The following is a 20,848-nucleotide window of genomic DNA, read 5'->3' as shown; positions in this document are numbered from 1 at the left end:
CTACAAGTACAATGCATATAACAAATGATATCATTTTAACGTCAGAACCGATCTGATTGTGAGAAGATTTCTGTTTAGATGGCCACCAAAATATATCTTTCAACTCCGTTCCCTTTCACTATGTCTAGACTGTGGTTGCTATTTTGGGATACACATGGGATACATGGCTAAAAACTGTGCTCCAAATAGCAGCGCTATAGGCAAAATAGACATTTGGACTGCACCAAGTTTGAAATAGGTTAACTCAAAATAATTTACACAATTTGCATTGCACATATTAGCTGCGTCTACACGTGCACGCTACTTCGAAGTAGCGGCAGTAACTTCGAAATAGCGCCCGTCACGTCTACACGTGTTGGGCGCTATTTCGAAGTTGAAATCGACGTTAGGCGGCGAGACGTCGAAGTCGCTAACCCCATGAGGGGATGGGAATAGCGCCCTACTTCGACGTTCAACATCGAAGTAGGGACGTGTAGACGATCCGCGTCCCGCAACATCGAAATAGAGGGGTCCTCCATGGCGGCCATCAGCTGGGGGGTTGAGAGATACTCTCTCTCCAGCCCTTGCGGGGCTCTGTGGTCACCGTGGGCAGCAGCCCTTAGCCCAGGGCTTCTGGCTGCTGCTGCTGCAGCTGGGGGTCCGTGCTGCATATACAGGGTCTGCAACTAGTTGTTGGCTCTGTGTATGTTGCACTGTTTAATGAAAGTGTGTCTGGGAGGGGCCCTTTAAGGGAGCGACTTGCTGTTGAGTCTGCCCCGTGACCCTGTCTGCAGCTGTGCATGGCTCCCTTATTTCGATGTGTGCTACTTTGGCGTGTAGACGTTCCCTCGCTGTGCCTATTTCGATGTTGGGCTGAGCAACGTCGAAGTTGAACATCGACGTTGCCAGCCCTGGAGGACGTGTAGACGTTATTCATCGAAATAGCCTATTTCGATGTCGCAACATCGAAATAAGCTATTTCAAAGTTGGGTGCACGTGTAGACGTAGCCATTGTGTAACTTATTTCAAGTTACAGCTACAGTCTAGACATAGCCTTGGTGACTGCTCTTCTTATGGCCAAATCCCATGCACAAAGCTTAACAGACCTCTGAAAGCCTGTCCTTACTCCAGTCCCACAAAGTCATATTTACTACTTTTGAGAGCAAAACCACTTACACTGAAAAGTCACATAACAGCTATGTGACTACAAGTCCCCACTGAGACCAACGGGTCAGGTCCATGACACCTTTCTGCCTAGGCCCCTAGCAATAACGTCAGGAAGACATTGCACATTGCACCAATGTAAGACTGCATAAGCCAACCCACTGCTTCACGGCTGAGTAAGCCAGACAGGAATTCTAAAGGGGATGTCAGTTTTCTCATAATTTTTGAATGAGCCACAGGATGCTTTTGGGAACAACTCATCTAATGTCAGTGACATGTTTAAAAATATATGGTTAAAAAGGGATCCACATTTCCATGCCACTGTATCAGGGCAAATCAACAAAATAAATCATGGAGTGTCATTGGAAAAAGTTCCTATTGCACATCAAAAATGATTCCAACTGCTCCATGGTCCAAAAGTAGGCAAAATCCCAATATAAAATCTCACGTCAACTGGATTATAAATATGCAAGCAGGGTAATTTCCTGGAAAGAGGAAAAAGGAAAACAAAATACCCACAAACCATCTGAACATTAATAATATTGATGACTATCACTTAATGAATAACTTGACATAAAAATAATTAATGGCTGCCAAAGTTGGCAAGGTTTTTAAACAGGTCCATTTGCCACCAGTTTTCTTCTCATGTTACCTTGTTGATACAGACGATCTACTATTCTTCAACAGTTAATCTCAGAGTGTCTCTCCAAACTCTAGACAATCTTTTATAACCTGGTGATACCACAGTACACAATAAATCTGACAAAGTAGTAGAGCATGGCAATTCTTCAGGCTGAATAGGTGACATAATGTGGATAATGATAATAATGGTAGTTTAACAACTGATGAGAAGCAAAAATCCTACCCCAAAATGACTCCTACCACTGGACAATCCCAAACCAAATTGCCCTATAATCTTCTATTCAATCAAAATTATAATATCTAATCTGTAATATCAGACTCCTTATAACTGGGGTAATCACCTAAAGCATAGGGAGATTAATCACACTTTTAAACAATAGAGTACCATTTATTTGATTACTTTTGGATGTTTTCTGCATTCTTATATATATTGATTTTAATTAAAACACAATATAAAGTGTACAGTGCTCACATTTTATTTTTAATAAGTTTTGCACTGCAAAAGCAAAATAAATAGTATTTTCCAAATTCATGTCATCCAAGTACTGTAGTGCAATCTCTTCATCCTGAAAGCGCAATTTACAAATATAGATTATTTTTGTTGTTACTTAACTGCACCCAGAAAAACCCAGCTTAAAACTATGGAGTTTACAAGTCCATTCAGTACTACTTCTTGATCAGCCACTTGCTAAGACAAACAAATTTGTCTGCATTTATGGGAGATAATGCTGCACACTTCTTATTTACATTATCACCAGAAACTGAAAATAGGCATTCACATGGAACTTCTGTAGCTGGCATTGCAAAGTGACAGGGCATGGAACACTTGACGGTTACCTGTTCATTCCCTCTGGAGCACCTGCCATTGTCCACTACTGGGCGACAGAATACTGAGTTAGACGGACCTTTGGTATGACCGAGTGGGGCTGTTCTTATGGAATGTGTTCTGTGTGGAACACAGAAATCAGAAACTTCAGGGAGAACAGCATACAGCTCCCTGCTTCTTCAGCAGGACTCCCTTCAAGCAGCGTGTTACACCTGTGCCCATTAACCTGCACTGGCTTCCCACACTGTTCTGGCTGCAAATCAAGGGACTGGTTTGAATCTACAAAAGGATTAGGCCTTGATTATTTCAGAAACTGCCAGCCTGCTTGCACAATACCACAGAAGTACAAATCAGCTGAGTTGTCTAAGCTAGCAGTCGTTTGGTTTACACCTAAGGAAGCTGAAGACAGGATGTTCGCAGTGAGAGAATCTGTTGTCTTAGAAACTTGATTTCCCTCACCCCCAGCCTGAATTTGTTTACTTTCAAGTCACACTGCAATGCCTATTTCCTTGGCTTTTCAGAAAAGGGCTATGGGAAGTTCATGAGGAGAGAGATTTCGAGCAGATAATCTAGTTCCCTGTTAAACAGGTCTACATCAAAGCACATTAGCAGATCATTAATGCATGCCAGCAGGTCCATGTGAACTGTTAAACTGAGGCAGGCAAGTTGGGGTAGATGCACACCCCAGCTTGCTGTGAACTATTTGTGTAGACAAGCCCTTAGCCTCTGCGGGGAAAAGGCTGGCAGTGGGAAGTTAATGAGAAAGGAGAATTTCAATTTGGGTAGGTTAGGGAAGTTCTTTCATTGGTGAGAATCCAATTTGGATTTGTATGTGTTTGGAACAAAATTTTGCTCATGCACCAGAACTAGGGATAAGCACAATTTGAAATAAATCTAAATAAACGAGTTCAGCGTACACAGATATGGCTCTGTTCCAAAAATGGGTTTATCTTCCTCATTCCTCTCCTTCCCACACACACACATAAAGTGACTTTTTAAATTATCCTATAAAAGATTATTTCTATTGTTAAGTAAACAAGAGAAGAGATGCAAACAAGATTAAGATTGTGGCTAACAAATAATTAGATAAAACTCACATTTCCAGGAGGGATGGTCATCTTCACTTCAACCATCCAGTCTCTGGTTGACTTTTGTACCACAAATATGGTACAAAACAACTTCTTTTAATTTGTAAATGATTCACTAAAATTATAGGCTTTTTTCATGTAGGTCACACCCCAACCTTGGTCCCTTAAAATCACTTGTAAAACAGCCGTCAACTTAAATGGAGAAGGAGTAGGCCCAAATGGGAATGGAGCAGGCCCTTAGCGACCTTTTACAAACACCCCCAGCTTGTTCTTTATTTTAAATGAAATGCTGTGCCTTGGATTTTTTTTTGTTTGTTTTTTGTTTTTACTTGCAATATAAAGAGATAACTTAGTTCTGGCCCTCATTATTTCTTAGTCCCATTACTGATGCTGTTGTTATATAGCAGTGATTCTCAAGTGTGGCCATGGTACAGCATATCACCACCACAAAGCAGACGTCTACGTGCAGTCACTATTACTTTTGTGATCTCTAACTCTCTGCCATAAGTCACCATCTCTGCTTCTGCCAGCAGCATCCCATATTCATGGTGGGCCTTTGCTGTTCTATTATAGTGTAGTAGAGCTGCTGCCTTTGGATGTGGGAGAGAATTAGCCCTCAAAGAGAAAAGTTTTGAACAATTTCTTTTCAAACACCTTTGCAATAGGAAATCATGAATATTGACAACAGGTAACTTTTGAGGTATTTTTAGTAGCATATATTCATCTTTAAATTGGAAAGGTCTATTTTATTTCCATGGCAGTTCCAAAAAACTACATGGCTATGTGTCACTTGTTTAATATTTTAACTGTCAAAACTGTGACCACCCTGATTTGGCTGTGAGCATGTTTGAGAATCATTGCTCTTTAGGCAAAGAAAACTGGTTCTTATCTTAGTTCTAAGGGGGCAAAGCCCTGTAGACATCAGCAAACACAATCCCTTAAGCAATACATTGTGTTTACATTATAAATTCAGTTTTCTACTGTTCACTGCAGTCTAGTTAAAAGTAGCTGAATTTATAATTTAGTAATAAAAATTCAGCCCAGGAAGGTACTTAGCAGCTGAATGGATTTTTTTAATACACAGTTAGTTCAAGTTAGAGAAATGAAAACAAACAAAAGCATTTTGGTTTAGGATTTTTTTCAAGTTGAATAATTCAAAGATGGCTTTGATTAACATTTGAACTGTAACTACTATTCATTAAGACAGAGTAGATGTCACGGGTTTTTTTTAGATCCATCACAATCCTGACTTGGTTTTAGATGTCATATATTTTATTCCTTACTTGTTAATATAATTATATTCCTTGTTTATGTAGAGCCCTGAAAACCTGCAGATATCCACAACTCATTTTTGACGGCTATGGATGTGAATGTGGACACAAATTTTGTTATCTAGAACTCTGAAAATTTGAAGACATCTGCTTTAAATTTGCAGGTATGCACATCCGCAGATGTCAGTGCAGATATCTGCAGCTCAGTTTTGCATACAGGGTTCTATCTATGTGATCTCATCAAATTAGCATTGTAGCAGGTTTGGGGCTCCCAGAGGGGTTTCTCCCCCTCTGGGTCAGTGGGCGACCACCCTGCCCCACTATACTCCCATCGTTAAGTCCAGTTCTATGTTGCCGGGACTGGGCCCCTGGTCCTACCCTACGCGGGACAGAGCACCCGCATTTGCGTTTGCCTTCCATGCCCTATGTTGGACAGTGAACGCATAGGGTTGGAGGCTTCGGTACCACTGCATCAATTGATTACTGGTGTTTTTCATGGTTTGCAGCCATTTAGCAGGGTATGGTCTGCAAACAAGAAAAAAGTGTTCTGTAGGAGGTAGTACCGGAGGGACTTGACAACCCATTTAATCGCTAGGTCCTCCTTCTCTATCACTGTGTACTTCTGCTCCCAGGGGAACAACTTCCAACTGATGTATGCGATGGGGTGCAATTCCCCCTCAATCTCTTGGGAGAGTACCACTCCTAGCTCACTCTCTGATGTGTCCATTTGGACCATAAATGGTTGGTCAAAGTCTGAGCTAAATAAGATCAGTTCCCTGCACAGCACCTCCTTCAGGCTCTAGAATGCAGTCTCGCACTCAGTGCTCCACCTCACCCTCTGTGGGCTATCCTTGGTCAGGAGTGCAGTGAGGGGTGCTGCAAGGGTGGCAAACTGTGGGATGTAGCAGTGGTAATACCCTGCCAGACCCAGGAACTGCTGCACTTTCCATTTAGTCATAGGGATGGGTAGTTTGTAATGGCCTCCACCTTTCTCACCAGCGGGCGAAGGAGGCCCCATCCCAGATGATACCCCAGGTTAGGTTGTTTGTTGCCAGCCAATCTTGCACTTTTTCGTGTTGGCAGTCAGACCGGCATCCCAAAGATGGCAGCCACCTGTGCCAGGTGTTCCTCCCATTCGCGACTGTAGACGACTACGTCATCGTTGTATGCAGAAGCGTACTCCATATGAGGGGCCAGTAGCCAGTCCATCATTTGCTGGAAGGCTGAGGGGGCTCCATGGAGGCCAAACAGCATCCACACGAAATGGAACAGTTCTGAGGGAGTTGTGAATGCCACTTTCTCTCGCAATTCAGGGTCCAGAGGGATCTGCCAATACACCTTTGAAAGGTCTAACGTTGTCATAAAATTGGCCTTCCCTAGGCAGTCTAAAAGATCCTCGTTCTTAAGGCATTGGGTTGGCATCAAACTTTGAGATGGCATTGATCTTTCTAAAACCAATGCAGAACTGGATGTTTCCATCCAGTTTCGGAACCAACTCCACTTCCACTTGTTCTCTGACTGCTCCACCACTCCCAATTCTAACATGGTTTGGACCTCCTTTTCATCTTGTGCATGCAGTGGAGGAGGAGCTGATTCCCTTCACAGACCACCTGGCCTGGAGGGGTTGGGATACTGTGTGTTATACCCTTGGTTCAGCCAGGCCGTGCAGTAAAAATTTTCTGGAAGGTCTTTATCAGGCATTGCACCTGCTTCTACTGGTCCACTGGAAGGATGTTCCCCAGTTGGGGTTCCTCCTCGCTTGGTCCAGGTAGCTGAGGTCCCAAAGGAGGCTCAGAAGGATAGGGGATAACCATCAGCCCCTCACGTTCCCCACCATGGTTTTAAGAAATTCACATGGTAGATCTGTTTTTCCTTCTTCCAGTCCAGCTGATAAACTTCACATGGCACTGGCCCCAGGCGATCTCATATCGTCCTTGCCAGCGAGCCAGGAGCTTTGACTCATCAGAGGGAAGAAGTAGTGTTCTTGGGCTCTGCAATTATAGCCTTGTTCCTGGATCCCCTGGGCAGTTTGGAGGTTCTCCCATGACAGGTACTCACTCTGTCTAATTGCTCTTGGAGTTGAAATACATATTGGAGGAACCTTGACGAGGTTGAGGGGGTCTGCTGCCACGTCTCCCTCATCAGGTCCAAGATGCCCCACAGACATCTTCCATATAAGGGCTCCAATGGGGAAAAGTGGGTGGACGCTTGTGGCACTTCCCGAAAAGCCAGCAATAGAGGGTCCCACCATTGCATATCAAAAGGAGGAAACCTCCGAAGCATCGCCTTTCGGGTGAGATTAAATCATTCAACGAGCCCGTCTGCCTGAGGGTGGTATACTGACGTCTGCAGCTTTTGGATTCCGAGTAAGGCACACATCTGTCAAAGTAATCAGGGGGTAAAGTTCGTTCCCTGGTCCATGAGAAGCTCATGTGGAAGTCCCACCTAGGCAAAGATCTTCACCAGCTCTGAAGCAATGGCCCAGGCCTGGGTGTTTCACAGTGGAATCACTCCGGGAAACTGGGTAGCACAGTCTACGACTGACAGAATACACCAGAACCCACCCTTGCTCTTCAGAAATGGGTCCACCAAGTCCAAAGTGACCCATTCAAAAGGAGTCCTCACTACAGGTAAGGGGACCAAGGGTGCTTTTGGCACCCCTGGATCAGCCGCCAATTGACAGTCTGGGCACAACTGGCAATATTCCTTTACTTCATGGTGCACACCAGGACAAAAGAAATAGGATAGTACCCTTGCCAGCGTTTTCTCCCACCTAGCTGGCCAGCCACGGGGACATCATGGGCGAGTCAGAGCACAGCTCTGTGGTGGCACTGGGGCACGAGCAGTTACTGTCTGAACTCTTGCGTCTGGGGATCCCGTGTGACCCGGTATAGGCAATTGGCCCTCAATTCAAACCGGGGCCACTGGGCTGCCCTCTACCAGTCTGTCATGGTACCATCGACACATACTATCTAGTCGTATGCCGCCCTCAGCATCGGGTCCTCCCACTGGTCCTGGGGAAAGTCCACTTTGGCTGGAGGACTTTGCAAGCAGGTCCTCTGCAAGCAAGGAGCAGGAGCGTTGGAGTGCCTCACGTGCTTTCATCTCCAAGAAACCCTCCTCCGTGGCTGGTTCCCCAGGTTGGGCCTCCTGTGGACCATTCCTGAGGGTGTCTCCATCAGGCCTGGTCTGTACAGGGTGGATTATGAGACTGGCTGTCCAGATGAGGGCATTAAATCCCAGCCAATCTCGGCCCAGGATAACCGGGTAGGCCAAGGGGGGGAATCACCCCTACTGCTATCTCCCCTGTCAACCCCTGGATGGTTAAATGGACCCTTGCCCAGGGATAGACTTCTATGTCCCCATGGACGCACTGCAGGTGTAGTTCTCCATCCCTCGCAGCCCCAGCTAGGAGGACCTCCGGGCGAATCAGGGTCTAACTGCACCCCGAATCCAGGAGGGCTAGTACCTGCTGTGACCCCCACCTACACCGGGGTCATGAATTTTAGTGGGCCAAGTGGTTGGGTTTGGGTTTCTAGCCCAGCTTTGAGATCCTCCCTAAGTCCCCTCTTGATGAGGCTGACCGGAGTGGCTGGACATGGTGGCTCCCCTGCGAGTCTGGGTGACTGTCTACCTGGCCCAGTCCAGAGGGCAGTCAATTGTTGGAGGAGCTACAGGTGTTGAGTGTGCAGCTGCTGGTGCTGGCTCTCTGCCAGGAACGTAACATTTTTTCTTATTCCATCTTGGGGGCCAGGGGAGGAAAAAAAAATTATCCTCTCTCTTTTTTTCATTTTGTTTTGTTTTTTGTTTTTTCTCCAACCACTGAGGCACGCCCTCAGCCCCTTACATCTGGGGTTGAGTCGTGCTTACACTGTCCACCATATATAGCGGTTTTGGGGCTCCCCCCGCCCCCCATCGTCGGCAGGTTTGCCACTGAATTTAATGGAAGTAGGCTTTAGCTCAAAATCTCTCCATTATGCAGACATTTCTGACTTTTACTTCCTTAAGGGCAGTTAATTTGCATTAAGCTTTTCTGAGGGACTGTAAATTTCACCTTCTGAGCTGGCTGTGTATGTGAATGGGTTGTTAATTTCTGTTCCACACACATTCCCATTTGGTGCTATCTGATCTAAGTCTGTATCTATCCTTTCAGATCAGATTTCCTCCTGAGCTGCCTTGATTGAACAAGTTCACGAGCATTTTCATTGTTTGTTTTTTACCTGGAATAGTGAATGGCCTGATGGCCTGCAATATTAAAATAGAAGTCAGTTGTGTGCTTCATCTCATCAGTGTGTCCAGAGACTTCAATCCAGTGTCCTATTGGCAGGCAGTAAACGCCATCTACCAAGTTGCTTTCATTGTAGACACAGCAGCGGTCATGATGGGGCCCATTACCTGAAATAGAAGCAGCAACATACACAGCTTGTGAATTAATAATGCTGTTTATCTGGGATCAAAGTAAATGTGAGTTTCAATATGAATGTAAAATCTTTCAGAAGAAGGACTGTGTTGCAGAGTGGCTGGGCTTGGTAAATGAAGTAGATCTAATTCTCCCCTCTGTCAGAATGGGTGCTCCCACTTGCCCAAGTATGAGGGTAGGGAAACACTGGATGCTATAAAGAAAAAAAGGAAAATTGGGGACAGTAAATCAGCTGCCTGAGTGACAAGTCAGAAAGGCCAGATGAGAACTATGTACAAGCACTTAAAGGTAACAAAGTGGATAGATCAAACTGTTTCCCTGTGAATACCCAAGTTCGATGCTCTGCATTTGATGGCACCACTAGTACCTAAAGAAGGCCTCATCTACAATAGAAGATTTTCCCTAAAATGTTCCACTGCTGCTGTCATCAGTTCAGCTCTCCATGTGGCAAAGAAATCTAGAATAGACAATGCACCAGGTTTTAAGCACCATGTTGGGTAGGTCTGCTCTCAGCAGGGTGCTTAAATGCTGTGAGCCCTGTCCACTTGAGCAATTCCACCAGTACAGTGCACCCAGACACAACTTCCTTTCGCCATTTACACATTTGTGGTGTTGTCCACTACTAAAAGGGAAACAGAAAAGTCAAGCCTTGACCAATCAAGGGCCTTTCCAGTTTATTCTTACCATGCTTTCACTTGTCATTTTTAAAGGCTAATGTTAGAAGGATAAATTCTGCCTCTTCCTTCAGAGGGATGCTAGAAAGGGCAGATGGCTACATCAGGGTTCAACACAATCTGATTTCTAAGACTGGAAAGCATAAGGAGGCATACTAGCTAGATCTGCCAGCAGTGTTGGGGGCCTCAGAAACGGGGTGAAGCACAAGAAGGCAGTTTGGCAGCTCAAGGGAAACATGGGGCTTCATTTTTATAGGGGTGTAACAAAGCATGCCCTCCACAGCACACAGGAAGCATCATGCCTTTTAACAGTACTATGTCTCCAAAGGCTTGAGCTGGTAGCGCATCTTGCCTCAGCCTCACAAGAGGCATAACTGAACTCCTAGGCCATGTCTACACGAGTGGCTTTTGCCGGAAAAGAACATGGCGCATCTACACAGCAAATGTGCTTTGTTGAGAGGTGGTTGACAAAACCTGACACATTTGCTAGCAGCATTATACCTCTCCCCATTGAGGTATAACTCCTCTCTCAACAGTGTTCTGTCAACAAAACAGCCATGTAGATGCTCTGGCACCCTTTTGTCAATGGACAGGGCTTCCAATTCATTTGGTAGCCCTGTTTGCAGAGCTTCCAGTCAGCCTTTCTGTCAAGAGAGAGACAGGCAGTCTGGCTGCTCTTTGTCCACTGAGCAAATTGCTCTTTCAATTTGATTTTATGTGTAGACACAACCTGTCAACAGAAGTTTTCTAGGAGACCCCTTCTGACAGTAACTTCTGTTGACAGAGGCTTCTCGTGTAGACGTGGCCCTATTGTGATCATGAGGTTGTGTCTCAAATTGTTTTATTTTTAAAGCTTTATGTTATACTTAGAAGATGTGGTTCAATCAATAATAAAAAATCAGTAACTACAGTAAACTCTTTCATATCTGGCAGCCCTGGGACCAGAAGGTTGCTGGATTTTCAAATATTCTACATAATAGAGAAGTATGTCAAGCAATGAATAACACGAAAGAAAAGCAAGATTAGATATCAATAAACAAACAAAAATGCATGCAGAGTACTTTATTTAACAACAACAGCAGTATTGTGCACTGTAAACTTACACTGTATTTGCTGTATTTATTTGTATTTACTTTCACTGCAATGTACTTATGGAAAACATAACTAAAATTCACTTGCTGTTAAAATGCCAGTTATTTGAGAGTTCCGGATAACAGAATGCTGGGTATAAAAGAGTTTACTATATTCTCTCTCAAAAATGTGACAACGTTCAAGTAATCATCCTTCAAATATAAAATCATATCCTGATTTACTTTCTCTGTTATTGGATGGATGTGACGACCGATCTGTCACTATCCTTCCAGTACAAAGATCAGTTTTCAAAAATACATATCACATCTATAGTTAAAGAAAGATAAAACACTGCTTTTATTAAAGAATTAGTATGAAGCATAAGAAAGTTATAAATATAATTAGGGTTTCTATTTTCCACCTATATGAAGATATTCCATAATCTGCTAGATTTGTAAGGTCTATTAACAATCAGGGGACATCTCAGTTCAGTGAAATTGTGGCTTTTAATAAGTGTAATTTATATGGACAAAAAATATTTCAGCAGATTCCTTGCAGCTGTAAAACATGAGACTGTACAACACAGAGATCCTAAGGGTAACAGAATGGTTAATTGTGTAGATAGATAATGAGCAAATGTATACTACTTTCAATGTACTAGTTCTTGCTGAGCAATGGTGTCAATCATAGTTAGTGACCACATACAGGAGACAAATAAGAGTTATAGGAAATCAACTGTAAAGAGAACAAGTGAGAAATACTACTGTTAATGTTTAGGATTAACATTTAATAGCTCCTTATTTTGCACTTTTTGCCCTATTATTATTTTAATATAAAATATAAAATAAGGAATGTAAAAGTACAAGGGAGAAAACCACTTCACCTCCTCCTATTGCTTAATTACATTCCATATGCAATGATACAATGCAACTGCCATTAAAATGCTGTAATCATGGCCAGCTTATAGCTTTTAACATTATCAATCTAGTCCTTATGCATATTTTATTTCACATATTTCATTGTATGTTTTCTTGATGCTTTTAAATCATTTTTCAAGACAGCAGAGCACATCAAAAGTACCATTAAAGTAGAAAAAACAATTACTTTTATGAACATTCACAAGCATGTAATCTGAATATATGATGATTAGAGCTATCAGTGTTAAGCTACAGCTTCCTTTATCTTTCTCTCTCTTTTTTTTTTAATTTATTTACAAAACTTATTTCAATAGTAAGATTAACAGGCCCACTCCTGCAGGCACAGAACTTTCCTGTATAAGGACTTCTCGTGTCAATAAAGATTACTTAACCTAAATGAAACTTAACCAAAAACTTTCGTGAAACCTACTCAGGATAACTTTCTGAGATCCATTTCTACAATTTGAAAAACTCTAAATGAAGCATTTTTCCTTAGAAATTCTAAAACATTCCTCTGACATCCTGAAAAGCTTACACATATAAAACATCTATTATATTCATCAAAATATACGATTACTAACTGCTGTCCACTCAATAGCAACATTGACTGCCTTCTTCAACAGCTTCAGCCATCTTTCTCAATGCTTACTTTTTCTCATCTTACTACTGCTCAGCCTAACTCTCCATATAACTATACCATTTTTCCCCTTTCCTAGAGCTGCTCCAATTTATTCTACAACCTTCATTCTCTCTTCCTATTAAGAGTCAAACATCCTCCCCCACACTAACACCACTTCTCAGCTCTTCCCCCTCACCTCCGGCAACACCTGCTCCAACCTATGCTGGCCTTTCCACATTCTTCCCTTCTTCCAATTGTTTTTATGCCTCCCACTTCCTCTACCAGTGACTCCTGCTGGAATCCTGTGCCACTGCACAATGCTGAATTTGCAGAGAACTAATGTTCCCTAAAGGATTTTATTTTTCATGCATAATTTGCTGCTGCTGCTGCTGTCCCCACCCCTCACTGGAAGATAGGAGTTGATGCTGGGCAGAGTGAGGAAGAGGATGTGGGTACAGGGCAGCACTGCCATTGCCCAGTTTGAGACATGAAGGCTCTAGGCACCCAAAAGCCTCGAGGCAGCAGCTGTAGCTGCTGCTGCTCAGGCTCCTCCCAGTTGCAATGGAGGCTCCCATGGGCACAGAAGACACCTGGTGAGGTGGGAACTCATGTGGCAGGGGTGGGGAACTGTGCCTCTTGAGGGACAGGCACCAGGACACGTCCAACATAGTGACAGGGTGCAAGCTGAGACCACCAGCCAGTTGGGTGTGTGTTCCCCTCACCCCAGAGACAGCACAGGTCTCTGAGCAGTTATGGGGCAGCCTGGCCACTGTCTGCCCCCACTTTTGCGTGGACTATTGGCCAGGGTGCCCTTCAAGCTTAGAGCTCACTCCACTGTTTCAAAACCTGACTCAGGGTGTGCTAGGGAGAGGTCCAACACCTGCTTTCCAAGGTGCTGGGCACCCACAACCCACTACATGCAGTGGGTGGGAATCTGTACATTGTAGCCATGCATGTGGACATTTTGTCCTTATTCTGCTATTCCTTTAGTGCTCTCTTTTCATCCCATTCCCTCAGTTAAAATGGTCTTAATTCATTGAAGATACAAGTATACAGAAATAGGAGCCCCAGGACTCATCATCCCAAGAATGCTTCATATTATAAAAACTTAATATACTCAAAAGGCTTTAATACCATCCCCTAACACCACCACAGCATTAAGCGGAGGTACTGAAATATCATTGTCCATTTTACATATTGGGAAAAAAGGACACAGGAAGCTTAAGTTAGCTCCTGCCCCAGGTTTCACAGAAAGTGAACATCTACGGAGAAAAGCCTAGTGTTCCCAGTTCCTAGCTTAGTGCTCATTTAACAAGATTGCACTTGCCTTACTGTTTATATCAAAATCTTTGCTTTTGTTTTACCAAGCACTGAGATTGGCTTCCAAAGAAATTATCTTCCAGTGGAAACGAGTGCACTTTTTCTTGAGTATAAAGTTTGTGTAGCCATTCTGAACAATAACTCACTCAAACTGACTTACAGGTAAAGGACAATGAATTTTGGCCATGTGAACAGTATCTTCTGAACCATACTCTGTAGAGAGTGAAATCCACTCATGAGGCCTCCATTAGGAGGCTTCATTGATTATACAGCTATCTGACTTCACTTAATTATCTCTAACAGCCTGAAGTCATTTCTACATTTTATACTTGTTATTTTGAGAAGAACCCCAGGAAAATCTTTTGTTAAATACATGGGGGTTCTTTTATTTTTGGATTTTTGTTACTTCATTTCATTCACCTGCATAGGATGGGTCCTGCTTCCCATGGGATTGGGGAAGGAAGCCCTGCACGCCTCCTGCTCTACAGGTTGGGCCCAGCATCGCACTCTGAGCGCCGCAACCCAAATCTTTCTTTGTTGTCTGCATTGTTATACAGACTTGGTGACAGTTATTAAAAGATAATCAAAATAATTAGAAGTAGTGCGATTAGAGTGTGTTAGTTTGACAAAAAATGCAACATTTTGAAATGCTGTAATTCTACATACAATTTTTTTTACATTTTTTTGTTCAAAATTGCCCCAGCAGCAACCCCTGGCTCTCTTTAGGGCAGTCTAGAGTTCATCAAGTTCCTGTGATATCTCTCTCACTCATATCATCCCTCTTTCTTCTTCATGGCCTTCCCCCTGTGTGGCAACCAGTCAAAGGAGGAGGCAACAGGGGCAATCTTCCCATTCATCGTGTTCTCAGTACCAGGGGTATTGGCTTCCTGCTTTCCCATTTCTAACTCTTCTCCACTCTGTAACAAAGTGACCCTACTCATGAAGCTCGGTATTGCCAGCCCCGTAGATCTAGAAGCATCTTACCTGCAGGACATACAGAATAACTTAGCAGACTCCTGAGTAGATCACTGGAGTCACTATACAGTGGTTTCTTCACCTAGTTATGGTCAGGTACATCTTCTGGCAGTGGGAATTAGCCAAGCAGGGGTATTTGTGACAAAATCCCACACAGAATGTGTCAGCAGTTCTGCTCCCTATTGGGCCACAGCTTTTTCTTATTTAAATAGCTCCAGAAAAAAAAGAGACACATGAATGCTGAACCTTATTAAAAGAAGTATATGGATTACAAATGAGTGTTATCTCACTTCTTATCTTCAAACTTGTCTTGTAGCTCTACATAGCTAGAACTTTTCCCTTGTATTGGTACTTCACAGTATCTAAATAATTTGGGGCAGCCCATGAGGAATGATGACAGTAAAGACATGAAATAAACTGATTCAGTAGTTATTGTTTTGTGTTTATACAGTAAACTGTTTCATATCCAACAATCTCAGGACCAGGAGGTTGCCAGAAATGCAAATATACCAGTTAACAGAGAGGCAAAGGCAGCTAGGGAGAGTCAAAGCCACATGATCCCTGGTGGCGCCGGGTTTGAGAAGCCACTCCGGGGCTGAGGAAATGCAGGCAGCTCCAGGGCTGGTGAGAAGCCATCCAGGACCAAGCAAACGCTGGCTGCTCTCGGGCCAGGAAAATGCCAACTGCTCTGGGGCCAGAGAGTCAGCTGGAGTGCAGGGAAAGACTGGCCACTCCAGCACCAGAGAGCTGTCTAGAGCGTGGGGGAATGCTGGCAGCTCCAACCCTGGGGACATGGCCGGAGAACTCCAGCCCTGGGGAGCAGGCTGGGACTGGAGGAATTCTCGCAGTGACAAGCTGAGAGAACTTGGACAGCCCTGGGGCTGGGAGTTACATCCATGGTCAGTTTTGCTCTCAGATCAGAAAGTGGCATGTTTGTGCTGGTTATATGAGAGTTCTGGTTGAATGAATACTGGATAAAAGAGAGTTTACTGTACTCCCTTGAAACCTGTATTCTGTATTTCTGATAAAAGTGCCATCTTTTGAATTAGTCTTAAAAGTGCAGTACAGCTCACTTCCAATAATTAAAGTCTCATAGGAATTCTTATCGGAGGCTATGTCTACACTAGTGAGTTTTTTTGGAAAAAGCTAGGGCCAGGGAGGGGGATAGTTCAGAGGTTTGAGCATTAGCCCTGTAAGCCTAGGCTTGTGAGCTCAATCCTTGAGGAGGCCATTTAGGAGTCTGGGGGAAAAAAATCTGTCATGGAGGGTGCTGAGAAGGCAAGGGACTGGACTCAATGCCCTTTTGACATTCCTTCCAGCTCTATGAGATATCTCCATATAGTTATTTTGAAAAATCCCATGGCATGTCTACACACAAAATGTGTTCTCTTGATTAAATTGGAAGAATGTGGCACTTTTTCCAGCAGCCCTCTTCCACTCCTGGATGAGGAAGAGTGCCTTTTCCCAAAAGATTTTTTCAGGAAAAGAAAAAAAAAGTGTGTAGGTGCCCTGGGGGACCTTCTTTCGACAGAGCAGTCCTCCATGGCACCAGATTTTTCAATCTGTGATGTTTCCTGGCCCGTTCTTTTGAAAGAGTGGCCGCAGTGTGGCCACTATTGAAAGGGCAGATCAAGTTTTCTACTTGCTTTGTTGTGTGTGGTCGTGATTTTTCAAAGTTTTTTTTAAAGAGAACTTCTGAAAGAACTTCTTTCGAAGAACAGCTGTAGTGTAGATACAGCCTGAGAAGGATGTAAATTTCAGCATACTAGGTCAATAAGGATTGGGTAACTTCATTCTCCTTCGTACTTTCTTGGCTTTGGTTTCAACAGTGTATGAAAGTTGTTTTCCCTTCCAGTTTCAAATTATGTTGCTATGCACTCTATATTGTTACCATACTTTAGTGGTGGGTGGAATGATTGACAGATGTATGATGTGCATCAAAATTGCTACTCAAATAATTTGGTGTAATTTTAAATGAAATGCACTATACGAACGTAGGGTGTTTGTTTAAAAAATAAAACCCAAGTGGAAACATACCTCTCTTTTGATTGGTTACTCCTTCATCTCTTTCAATGGCAACAATGATCAGAGAAAGGAAGCTACCTGGAACTGACAAAAGAGAGGGACCAATGCCCAATGAAGACCATAATTTGAAAGAGCGGCTAAAATTTTGTGTATGGTTGTAAATCCAATGCTGTGTGGGAAAGGAAGTGAATGATGGTAAAGTTGAAAAGACCTTTAACATGGTGGTTGATGTCATCAAGAGTTAAATGGAAGATTGGGAGGAAACAGATAGGATGACCGGGAATCCAAATCGAAGAGACACCAAGATGGGGAAGTTAGTCAACAAACTGTATAAACCTCAAGAGGCAAGAAAGAAAAAAGTAGGTTACCCTCTAATTGTTGGGTTAAACCTCTACAGTCATGTCTTTGATGACTAATAGCCTGCTTCCCTGACCTGCAACAAAAATACTTGGCACATGAGTATGAAAGCTTTCAGTTCTCTGTCACTGACATGCAAAACTAAGTTCTCTTGAGGACCTAAAGCCAGCATCCGTAGAAACTAAAATGATCTCCTCAGTCCAGATCCAACCATCTGGGCCTATCATGAAAGTTGTCTGTGGGTAAACAAATGGAATGCCTACACATATATTGGCTAGAGCTAGCTGCCAGTCTAAGGACAAGGCAAGGTGTTCTTACCCCAGAGTCCAATTGACGGCAGCTTGGGGTGCAGCCAAATGGCCCCCCAGCCTGCCGAATTCTGAGTCACAATGTGATGTTGTAAACCACGTAAGTGCAAGATGCCATGTAACCCAGAAGCCTCACACAGTTTTGTGTTCTTGAACAGCAATCCTCTGACAACTGAATTGCTTGGAATCTGAGAAGTCCAGTGCAGCCCCCTATAAACTCTATGCTCTGGGATGGGGAGAGGAGATCAGAGAAATAAGGCATGTTTTTAACTGTGAGGGTAATTAACTACTGGGTTAATTTACCAATGATCATGGTGGATTCTCTCTCATTGGCAAGTTTTTCAAGCCAGATTCAGTGTTTTATTTTGGGGAAGTTCTAAGGCCTGGGTTTTACAGGGGGTCAAGCTGGATTTTCAGAATTGTCCCTTCTGGCTGTGGAATCTAAGAACAAATCACAGTAAGTCATCACTATGGAATTTCAAAGTTCCTGCATGTTTTAATCACCAGTATTTTTTTTCACATTTTTTTTTCTATAGCCAGTGTTAAAAAAAATGAATTGAAGTTTACAGTCAGCCCCTTTATGTCTGGGGTAAAACAAAGACAAGCACAAATCCCCTCAGGAAAAAGGCCATACACAACAAAAAGGATGTATTTTTAAAAGCTCAGACCACTTTACAAAAGGATCTTTTTCTTTAATCTTGATGTATTGATTATTTCCCCCTGGGAACAAATGCTGGTTTAAAAATGTTGTGAAACAAAAAACCCAGTTATACAAAGTGGTCTTAAAATATTTAATCCATTTCTTACCATCTACAGATCTCTGTAACTAGTCATGTATGGCTTTCTAATTAAAGAACAAAGAGTCTGTATGACTTTGTGAGCAGATACAGATTTGATTAATATACATCCTGGAATGAGGAAGAACAGTGCCCTGTACTCCTGTATCAGTGAGGTCTAGAATAACTGTACTTGACCTGCTACAAGTTCCTCTTTGTGAATGACACTTCAGAAGCAAAAATTCTAATCCTTAAGAGGAGCCTAAAATAGGAAATAAAAAAATTTCTTTATGGTGATTAGACCATCAAGATCTGATGTATCTTTTGCCTTACTTGTTGGCTCTCATTGCTGCTTAAAGCCATTCCATAGACTCCACTTGAATAACGAGTCGGGCAAAATGTAATTTTAAGTCTCTTTTATAGATCAATTTTCTCTAACAGTTTTCCTTCGAAACCTACAGGATCGCACACATATGACTCCTGACATAATGCACATAAAGGATGATCAAAGGGACTTCAACAAAGCCACTCTCTGTACTGCAATAAAGATTAAAAACAAAGATTGCTAAACAGCTGCAACATAGTGCTGGCATGAGGGCAAGGCACACATTAGACAAACCAGAATTGTGGAAGACATGGTAAATAACAGGAAGAAATCCAAAGGCAGCCAAATAAAAATGGAAGGAGATGGATAGGACCCTGTAAGATAGAAGAGGATGACACCTGAAACAGCTAAACTTAAAGACAGAGCAGAAAGAAAGAGAACATTCAGTAACCCTTTTGGTAAAGGTATACTGCAAAAATACATAAAGAATTAAATCAGTCGTCTCACACGTGGCATAACCATGCATACACATATCATAAAGCAGATTTAAAACAAAAAATTGTGAAGGCTTAGGTAAGCAGTAATGGGTGTTATAAACAAAATCCTGAAAGGTGCTGAGCATCTATGTCTAAACCAGAGCAGAGAGCCTCTCAGGATGAAGCTTCATGGGGAAAATCCTCCCCCTCCCTACACAATCAACAAGGACCCATTGACAGAAAAAAAGCAAACTGGCACCCTACTTGCCCACAGCCCTGCACAATGTAAGCCTATGTAGCTTGCTTGACAGCCAACGGATCAGCTCCTGCAGGCAGAATCTTGTATATTTCTTTTAGAGGAAAGGACAGTATAAGAGCCTGCAGATGCTGCTCGAAATACTGAGTGCAGTTGCCTTTGAAAAGTGGCTCAGAAGCAGCTCTATGGTTTATAGGACAATTCTGGCCTCCTCCTAAGTATCCACTCTATGTGCACAAATTCACCAACAAGAATGTCATGTATTCTGAAAACATACCAGAACAAGGGCCTTGCCTTAAGAGTTTTATGTTCACAATAATTGTATGTACATAACAGGAGATGTGTGTGTATCATTCCTGAAGAATCAGGCCCTAAATGTGTAGGCTAAAATGTTACAAATAAAGGCTATGTCTACACGAGCCCCAAACTTCGAAATGGCCATGTGAATGGCCATTTCGAAGTTTACTAATGAAGCACTGAAATACATATTCAGCACCTCATTAGCATGTGGGCGGCCACGGCACTTCGAAATTGACGCAGCTCACTGCCGCGCGGCTCGTCCCGACGGGGCTCCTTTTCAAAAGGACGCTGCCTACTTCAAAGTCCCCTTATTCCCATCTGCTCACAGGAATAAGGGGACTTTGAAGTAGGTGGGGTCCTTTTGAAAAGGAGCCCCGTCAGGACGAGCTGCATCAATTTTGAAGTACCGCGGCTGCCTGCATGCTAATGAGGCGCTGAATATGTATTTCAGCGCTTCATTAGTAAACTTCGAAATGGCCATTTACATGGCCATTTTGAAGTTTGGGGCTAGTGTAGACACGGCCAAATACACCTAAAAATTATATTAGGTCTTTCCACCAGGAAGAGAATATTCTGAAGGTAGAATTTCCTGTGAAACAACATCATGGCTGTGTCTACACTAGCCAAAAACTTTGAAATTGCCATTACTAATGAAGCGCTGAAATACATTTTTGAAAGGACCCCCGCTACTTCGAAGTCCCCTTATTCCCCATCTGGATGAGCCGTGCCAATTTCGAAGTGCCGCGGCCGCCCGCATGCTAATAAGGCGCTGAATATGTGTTTCATTAGTAAACTTCGAAATGGCCATTTCAAAGTTTTTGGCTAGTGTAGACGTAGCCCATAAGCCCAAGATTATCTCTGTACCATTTTTTTCAATAAATAATTTAAAAAACAAAAAAACAAAAAAACACACACAATAGGACCTAAAGGGGATATAGAAAATTGAGGGATTTTGAAGAGTATGCAGTTCCTGGTCATCTCATCTTAATCATTATAGTGAAGAAAACCCTGAGGCTATGTCTACATGGAGCCATGCTGCCAGCAGCATGATGCAGAGGG

The 20,848-nt window shown here is 43.0% G+C and overlaps 1 protein-coding gene across 2 annotated transcripts in view; it reads right to left on the bottom strand.

The window, feature by feature from the left end:
• Positions 1-20,848, bottom strand: part of EPM2A (EPM2A glucan phosphatase, laforin) — a 68,437-nt gene that overhangs the window by 35,229 nt on the left and 12,360 nt on the right. For both annotated transcript variants that reach the window (XM_074990432.1, XM_074990433.1), the window contains exon 2: positions 9,191-9,365. In XM_074990432.1, the coding sequence (XP_074846533.1) occupies positions 9,191-9,365 (175 nt within the window). The remainder of the gene's footprint in view (positions 1-9,190; positions 9,366-20,848) is intronic.

Source organism: Carettochelys insculpta, chromosome 3 (assembly GCF_033958435.1).
Source record: "Carettochelys insculpta isolate YL-2023 chromosome 3, ASM3395843v1, whole genome shotgun sequence".
NCBI classification, from domain to species: Eukaryota; Metazoa; Chordata; order Testudines; family Carettochelyidae; genus Carettochelys; species Carettochelys insculpta.
The sequence above is the reverse complement of the archived record's forward strand: the minus strand, read 5'-3'. Positions and strand labels throughout refer to the sequence as shown.